The 8781-nt window shown below is 44.1% G+C and overlaps 1 protein-coding gene across 2 annotated transcripts in view; it reads left to right on the forward strand.

The window, feature by feature from the left end:
- The window catches only part of BACH2 (BTB domain and CNC homolog 2), a 355372-nt gene extending 346824 nt beyond the window's left edge, over nucleotides 1-8548 (forward strand). For both annotated transcript variants that reach the window (XM_017506784.2, XM_017506783.2), the window contains exon 7: nucleotides 3377-8548. In XM_017506784.2, the coding sequence (XP_017362273.1) occupies nucleotides 3377-3859 (483 nt within the window). In that variant the 3' untranslated portion in view covers nucleotides 3860-8548. The remainder of the gene's footprint in view (nucleotides 1-3376) is intronic.
- Nucleotides 8549-8781: the final 233 nt, after the last annotated feature.

Here is an 8781-nt window from a genome sequence, read left to right on the forward strand (position 1 = left end):
TCCAATTTGTCAGTCTGTGTCTTTTGATTGGGGCATTTAGCCCATTTACATTTAGGGTTAATATTGTTATGTGTGAATTTGATCCTGCCATTTTGATGCTAGCTGGCTGTTTTGCCCATTAGTTGATGCAGTTTCTTCATTGTGTTGATGCTCTTTACCATTTGGCATGTTTTTGGAGTGGCTGGTACTGGTTGTTCCTTTCTATGTTTAGTGCCTCTTTCAGGAGCTCTTGTAAAGCAGGCCTGGTGGTGATGAAATCTCTGAGTACTTGTTTGTTCGCAAAGTATTTTATTTTTCCTTCACTTTTGAAGCTTAGTTTGGCTGGGTATGAAATTCTGCGTTGAAAGTTCTTTTCTTTAAGGATGTTGAATATTGGCCCCCACTCTCTTCTGGCTTGTAGGGTTTCTGCTGTGAGTCTGATGGGCTTCCCTTTGTGGATAACCTGACTTTTTTCTCTGGCTGCCCTTAGCATTTTTTCCTTCATTTCAACCCTGGTCAGTCTGACAATTATGTGCCTTGGGGTTGCTCTTCTTGAGGAATATCTTTGCGGGGTTCTGTATATTTCCTGGACTTGAATATTGGCCTGCCTTGCTAGGTTGGGGAAATTTTCCTGGGTGATATCCTGAAGAGTATTTTCCAGCTTCGGTTCATTCTCTCCATGACATTCAGGTACACCTATCAAATGTAGATTAGGTCCTTTCACTTAGTCCCATATTTCTCGTTGACTTTGTTCATTCCTTTTTACCCCTTTTCTCTAATCTTGCCTTCTTGTTTTATTTCATTGAGTTGATCTTTGACCTCTGATATCCTTTCTTCTGCTTGGTCAATTTGGCTGTTGAAACTTGTGCATGCTTCGTGAAGTTCTCGTGTTGTGTTTTTCAGCTCCATCAATTCACTTATATTCCTCTCTAACTTGTCTATTCTCATTAGCATTTCAACAAACCTTTTTTCAAGGTTCTTAGCTTCTTTGCATTGGGTTAGAACATGTTCTTTTAGCTCACAGAAGTTTCTTATTACCCACCTTCTGAAGCCTGATTCTGTCAATTCATCACACTCATTCTCCGTCCAGCCTTGTTCCCTTGCTGGTGAGGAGTTGTGATCCCTTGTAGGAGGAGAGGCATTCTGGTTTCAGTTGCTTTCATCCTTTTTGCGCTGGTTTCTTCCCATTTTTGTGGATTTATCTACCTGTCATCTTTGAAGTTGTTGACTTTCAGATTGGGTACTTGAGTGGATGTCCAGTTTGTTGATGATGAAGTTATTTCCTTCTGTTTCTTAGTTTTCCTTCTAACAATCTGGCCCCTCTGCTATAGGACTGCTGAGGTCCACTCCAGGCCCTGCTTACCTGGGGATCACCTGCAGCGGCTGCAGAACAGTAAGGGTTGATGCAAGTTTCTTCTTCTGGTATCTTTGTCCCAGAAGGATACCCGCCAAATGTCAGTCTGAGCTCTCCTTTATGAGGTGACTCTTTGGATATACGGGGTCAGGGAGCTACTTGAGGAGACTGTCCTTTAGGAGCTCAAGTGCTGAGCTGTGATCTCTGTTGTTCATTTAGAGCTGCTGGGCAGGTACGTTTAAGTCTGCTGCAGCAGAACTCATAAACCCCCTTTCTTTTTTCCCCCAGGTGCTCTGTCCCGGGTAGTTAGGGCTTTATTTTTGAGTTTCCATTGTACTGCTGCCTTTTTATCAAGGCTGCCCTGCCCAGCGAGGAGGCAGCCTAGTCACTGTCTGCAGAGGCTTTAGTGAGCTGCTGTGGACTCCGCCCAGCTGCCGTGTGAACTTCCCTGCAGTCCTGTTTATAAGGGCGTAGTTAGAACTGCCTCAGCAAACCAGGCCCACCTCTGTAATGGCGGACTCTCTCTGTAATGGCAGGCTGCCTCAGCAATGGCAGACTACCTCCATAGTGGTGGTGTGCCTGGGTCATGGCAGACGCCCCTCCCCCACAGAACTGGACCTTCCCGGGTTCGGCTGTGCTTGCTGTGAAACTCTCAACCCAGAGCATTTCCAATTGCTGTTTTTTTGTGGGGGTGGGACCAGCCGAGCCTGATCACCTGGCTCCTGCCTCAGAGCCTTTTTTTTTTAAGTTGAATGGTCGACTGTCTCCCAGGTGTTCCAGTCGCCTGTTGAAAAGGCGCCAGGATCTGTGTGATTTCCCCTGCGGCGACCCACTGCACCAGGTGAAACAGCGGTGCTGAGATTCGCGGCGTTTTTTTGCCCAGGAATCTCCTGGCCTGGCTCCCTGTTTCAGTCCCCTTTTTAATCAGATGAATGGGCGACTCTGCCTTTCCGGAGCTCCAATTGCCAGCTAAAATGGTGCCTGGACACGTGTATTTTGTACGGAGAACCGCCGCCCAGGGGCGCCGGCAAAGCAGCCGTGCCGGTTCAGCTGTGCTGGTGATCCGTGGGGCTCATCCACCTGGGAATCTCCTGGTCTGTGGGCAATAAAAATCCGTCTGGAAATGCAGCGTCCACTCTCCCTCTGCACTTTCACTGCAATCCTGAGCTCCTCCTAATTGGCCATCTTGGATCCTCCTCTCCTGACTTGCTTTTTTAGGAGGAGTTTTAGGTTCACAGCAAAATTGAACACACTGTAGAGAGAGTTCCTGTATGTTCCCTGTTCCCACACACATAGCCTTCCCCCCCGTCAACATCCTTCACAAAGTAGTACACGTGTTACAGTCAGTGAACATACATTGACACATCCCCAATCCAAGTCCATAGTTTACATTAGTGCTCACTCTCAGTGTTGTACGTTCTGTGGGTTTGAACGAATGTATAATGACATGGATCCACCAGTATAATATCATATAGAGTGGTTTCACTACCCCCAAATACCCTGTGCTCTGCCTGCTCAACCCCCTTTACCCCGGCAACCACAGATCTTTTTATTGTCTCCATAGTTTTGCTTTTTTCAAAATGTCATATAGTTGGAATGGTAGATTTTTGCCTTTCAAAAATGGTAACCTGATGCATTTGGGGGAGATTTTCAATCAATCACAAGATTGGGACTGAAAGTTTTTCATTTAACTGTCTACAAACCCCAAATTTCAGAAAACCAAAACATTGACTCAAGCTTTCTGATTGGTGACAGTTTTACCAGTTTGCCTGGGCCTTGGAAAGGGCTGAAGGGATGTCCTGGGAAAGGTGTTGGCCTCAGCAGCTCATCTGGATGGGTGGCTCAGATGGGAGGTGTGGCAGAAGCCCATGTCTGGGCTCCCTGGATATGTATCTTTAAGTTTCTAGAGCCTGACCTAGTCATTCATGAGTTACATCATAATGGAGGATGCAAAACAAAGGCTGGAAAACCTCCCAAAATGAGGCCTTGTGTCCTCCAACTCAGGTTCGATCCAATCTTCTCTTTATTTCCTGTACTGTCCAGGTATGTGAGAAAGAGAAACTGTTGTCAGAGAGGAATCAGCTGAAAGCATGCATGGGGGAACTGCTGGACAACTTCTCCTGCCTTTCCCAGGAAGTCTGCCGAGACATCCAGAGCCCCGAGCAGATCCAGGCCCTGCATCGGTATTGCCCTGTCCTCAGACCCATAGACCTGCCCACAGCCTCCAGTATTAACCCTGCACCTCTGGGTGTCGAGCAGAACCTTGCAGCCTCCCAGTGCACAGTGGGTGAAAATGTGCCCTGCTGCTTGGAGCCAGGTGCGGCTCCCCCTGGACCACCCTGGGCACCCAGCAACACCTCCGAGAATTGTACCTCTGGGAGGAGGCTAGAAGGCACTGACCCGGGAGCCTTTTCTGAGAGAGGACCTCCTCTTGAACCCAGGAGCCAAACAGTGACCGTGGACTTCTGCCAGGAAATGACTGATAAGTGTACAACTGACGAACAGCCCAGGAAAGATTATACCTAGTGACTCGGCTCTGCCTCCCAGTCCGCACACCTCTCCCACCCAGGCGTTCTTCAGTCGGCCTGTGGCACTGTTCATCTGCTGTCCCGAAGAAACCGAAAACACATTTGGTGCACACTACAGCGGTCTTAGCAGCAATACTGTTCCGAAGTATTCTCTCCTCTTCTCGAGCAGAAGTGATAGATAGTTACCTTCACAATGGTGCTACCCCTTGCCCAGGCAAGGAAAGACAGCAGTAATGACACTGTCTGTCTGTGGCTCAATTTCAGTCTTCACAGGGATAGACTACAACACCTCTAGGCCCCAACCACGGATTTTTTTTCTCAGTGGCCCATGTCACAAACCCTATCTCAGGAATTTCTTCTGAATGTTCAATTTTTTTCATTGAAGACAGCTTCTATACACATCAAAGTTTTATAGCTAGACTGTACATATTATATATAATATATATAAAATATATATATATCCATATGCAAAAGTCCTGCATGCCTCAACTTTCTCATCCTAAAACTGGAAACTTCATTTCTCATTTAGAAACAGGTTCCAACATTCCTCTTGTTTTGTCTCTGATGCTAGAACTAGTTTGGTAACTGTTAACATGGTCATTTTTCTTGCTTCACAGTTCGATTTTCAATTTGTACTTATTTATGGACAAAATTCAGTGTTGGAAGCTTTTTCCCAAGATTTTATTTCAGCTCTTTTTTACGTTTGGTTTGGTTTTGGCACCGCCAGATGGTGTCATTTGAGCATTGTGGGTTTCTTTTTTGTTTGTTTGGTGGGGGGGTAGGGGAGGTGGTTATTTTTTTTTCTTTTTCCTTGCAGATACTGTACAGTAATGGTCAACTTTGCCACTTGCACTGAGTTTTGGGTCAAACCTATTTTCTTAAATGAAGTTGTAACTTCAGTATAACTCAAGTATACTGTATATTCTTTGCTTTTAGTTAAAAAAGTAAAACATTTTAGCTAATTAAAAAGCACTCAGGTGATAATTATGTAGGAAAAACAATCTTGCCAAATAACGAATTCATCCTAGGATGTGTAGACAATAATCTGCTTGAATATTTTTATATTTCACCTCCTCCCCACCTTTCCCTAAGCAAAGTTTAAATGCAGATAGAGAGTTCAGAGTTGATGCTGGATGTTCAAATTCCTAAGTGGGGAGAGAGTTTGGACATCTCACTCAAAAGTACATCAGAAAAACAGGAATCCATGATATTATACCAGAACTCATCAGACATTGGCTCCTAAAAATCAAGTTAGAGCTGTTTTCACCCAGGGAGTAAGTCCCATTCATTTCAACACATCCTGAGGCCTCGGCTTGCTCTCGGAAGTGTTGTGCAGTAGGACCTGCTCCCCTGAAGGACGGGGCCAACCTGCCACTGGCTTTACTGCCCAGGCTCGGCCTCCCAGGACATCTGGCCTGCGGGGATTTGAATTGCAGCCCCAAAGGTCCTGCCTTCACACCGTTGGGGGAGAGCAGAGCATCCTGGCACCTGTGATCCATCCCTGACACAGGCTGACACATTTTTTCTCCTTTCCTTCTCCAAAGGCTTCGAGTTGTCTTCTGAGCTTTTTCTGCCAGTCTTGTCTGAAGGCAGACTTCATTCTGAAGCTTTGGACAGGCTGTCACCGAGCGCCCTCCCTCTTCCCTTCCCGAATCACACACATACCCTACCCTCACCTGATGATAATTTTCTCTTCTTGCTGCAAAACTGGTTGGCTTGCAACCCAGAGAGAGCAGCTTCCCTTGGCTCTGGGGGCGTGTTGGCCCCAGCCACGTTTACAGGAAGGTGTGCCCCAGAGGAGGAGGAATCAGCTCCCTCGCTCCAGTGGCCTTGGGTCCGGGTCTCACTGAACAGCCCGAGGGCCACTCCAGCCTGGCTGGGGAAGAGTCCTGAACGGTTTGATGTGGGGATGGGGTGGTGGGCAGTGGGGAATAGATGGTTGACTTTGTTTCTTTATTTGTGCCATTGTTTGGACAATATTAAAGCTGCATGTAAAAGGGGAAATTAGTATATGATATAGGCGAAAAGTGAAATCATAGTAACATATGTTTTAGTATTAACTTTTTTCTGTACAAATATTAGTACTAAATGTTTAAATATGTATGAATGCCAGAAATTTGTCAGTTCATGCAATAGGATAAAAAAAAAAAAAAAAAAAAAAAAAAAAAGGCTTTTTTTTTTAAACGGTTCCACTTTTAAAACCTGCCTCTGGGTTTTTGTTTTTTCTCATGTGTGTATGTGTGTGTGTGTGTGTGTGCTTGTCTGAAACAGACCTTGATAAAGCTCTGTTGGAGCTGCTGGTTTTCGTTAGGGTTGTTGGAATTTCTTGGCCTAGTAGGACAGTTCTGTGCTTCACTGTGAGGTTTGCCTTTGTGGAAAACTGATGACAGCGAGAATATAAACTCAATGTGAATCATGTGATACTTCAGAGGCATGTGTTATGTTGGAGTCAGCTGACAGTATTTTGTTTTTTAACTCTGTTGCTGCCTTTTCAAGTGACCTCTTCTCTTCTTTTAAAGAAAGAACACTTTCTGCTCATATCATAACCAGATCCAACCCAGCTTCTTGGCATGATTTACCCTGGTATCAACTCTTGTGCAACTGGTAGTCTTGACCACATTCCATCTGCTTCCCCAGGTTTCTGTGGTTCAGTAGCCCAGACCTGTTTGGCAGCCATTTCTGTTGGTGCAGGGTCTCTTTTTGTTGTTTTTTGTTTAAGTCCCGCAGTTTATTGCATTTTGTTATAGCATCCTGAGCAGAATTATACACCATCTTTACCATCTTAATCACATGTCATCTTAATTATTTTCAGCATACAGTTCTTTTGAATTAAGTATATTTACAGTGTCATACTACCATTACTGCCTTCCATCTCCAGAATTTTTTGGAACCTAAAAATCTTTCAAACCTAAAACACTGTACCTATGAAACAGTAACTCCTCATTCTCCTATATCCCAAACCCTGAAAACTGCCATTCTACTTTTCGTCCCCATTAATTAGATTACTTTAGATACATCATATGAGTGGAATTAGGTGTACTTGTCATTCTAAGATTGACTTAAAGTACACGGATACCATATATGTATCAGAATTTCCATTTTTTATAAGGGTCTCTTTATTTCTCTCCACCATAACTCAGACCTTACCCTCCTCCCCCAGACCCCTGCCTTGCTTTTCTCCCTCTTTCCTCTACCTAACTCCTGCCATGGGAACTGGTTAAAAACATTGCTCTCAAAACCATCTTCCAATTTCATGGGGATTTCTAACAAGTTATTTCATTCATTATCCACTATGAACAGTGACTAGCTTTGTGCAATTGTTCATGTGATATATGTGTGTCTTTTCCTATGCAGAACTAAGTGCTTGTCGCAATTATTTCTTGGTTGATTCAAAGGGAGGACTTGCTGGGGACCAGAATCCAAATGGCCTCAAGTGGAATTTTAAAAACCAGCCTGTCTCTTTTCCCTGGGATCCCTTAGTCAACCCCACACCTTTTATGAACAAACAGCAGGGAAGAGTGTTTGTACAGTATAATGACATTTGGTTGTGTTTTTAAGGTTATTTTCTTACAAAAATAAGAGACCCTCCAACCACGGGCTGTTTTGAAGGATGCTTGTGACATTCTGCTTGGGTCTTCAAATGGTGAGGATAGGAATGGTGGGGCAGAGCCAGTGGAGGTGACTAACGAGCATCCCACCTAAATCCAGTCCTCCCCTTGGATCCGCCTTTGTCCTGCTTGTGTCTCCAGGCAACCTCTTCAAGTTGGTCAGGCTTTGGGCAGGTGAGTGCTTTGTTGTATGTGTTTGTTTCTCTGCGTTATCTAGGGGTGCCTTGATTAAAATCGAACTTTATTACATACTGATTCTGGAACAAAACAGTTAGAAAATCTTTAAAAAAAAAAAAAAAAAAGCCGACAAAGTTACTAGGCCATCCTGCTACTTCTCTTCTGAGTTCCCAGCAATGACTCAGGCGTCAGAGGTGATGCTGCGGTGGAAAACCTGACTGTGTGTGTCTGCTCCTGTATGTTGTGCGAGTAATTTATTAACTGTCTTTCTAAAGGTTTGCTGCTTTTCAGATGCACTATAATTTGGGACGTAATCCTTATATTGCTTTTCCAAGGAAGTTAAAAAAAAAAAAAAAAAAAAGCCTAGCGATTAGTATGCCAACTGCCACTCTCCTTCAAAAGGAGCCAGGACCAGCGACGACTTTCGAGAGAGGACTGGCTCAAGTGAAGTGCGCACAGTGTGAAGTTTAACGCTGTTGTCAAGAGGCCTAAACACACATTTTTTTAAAATATTTATGATTGCCATCAAAGAAGAAGAAAAAGAAGAAACAGGGAAAGGTTTGAAAATGATAAGCCTGTTGAGAAACCAAAAGTCCTGTCCCGTGAAGCTGCTTGACATCCTGTGGAGTAGCATAATCCTCTCAAGTTGAGGAAAAGCTGCCTGCAAAGCTTTCTCAAGTCCCTGTTTGACTACCTGTTTTTCTACATAATGCCCCATTTAAACTAGGAGCTGTTTTAGAAATGACTTCAAACTGCTCCACTGTTGCTTACAGTTTAAGAGGAATTTCAGATTCAGAAGGGAGCAAGAATCAAATTTAGCCCTCAAATCACTGTAAATAAAGAACAAAGGGTTTTTTTGTTTTTATTTTTACTTTTGAAGAATAAAGCTGTTTGTTGTATCATGAGTTAGTGTTTCTTCCCCAAATTGAAGACTGTGTTGGAAGTTGATTTCTGGTGAGTCAGTCCACGATACAATGCCCTGTATGGAGTTGATATTCATATGGGAAGTCTGTGTGCATGAGGCATTCTGTGTTGAAAGTGTATGTTTATCATACTGCCCGAGCCATCTCATGACCCCAGCATCCAAAACCGATGCTGTAGAACAGAATATATTTGTACACAAATGGTGTGTGCA

Source organism: Cebus imitator, unplaced genomic scaffold (assembly GCF_001604975.1).
Source record: "Cebus imitator isolate Cc_AM_T3 unplaced genomic scaffold, Cebus_imitator-1.0 Scaffold359, whole genome shotgun sequence".
NCBI classification, from domain to species: domain Eukaryota; kingdom Metazoa; phylum Chordata; class Mammalia; order Primates; family Cebidae; genus Cebus; species Cebus imitator.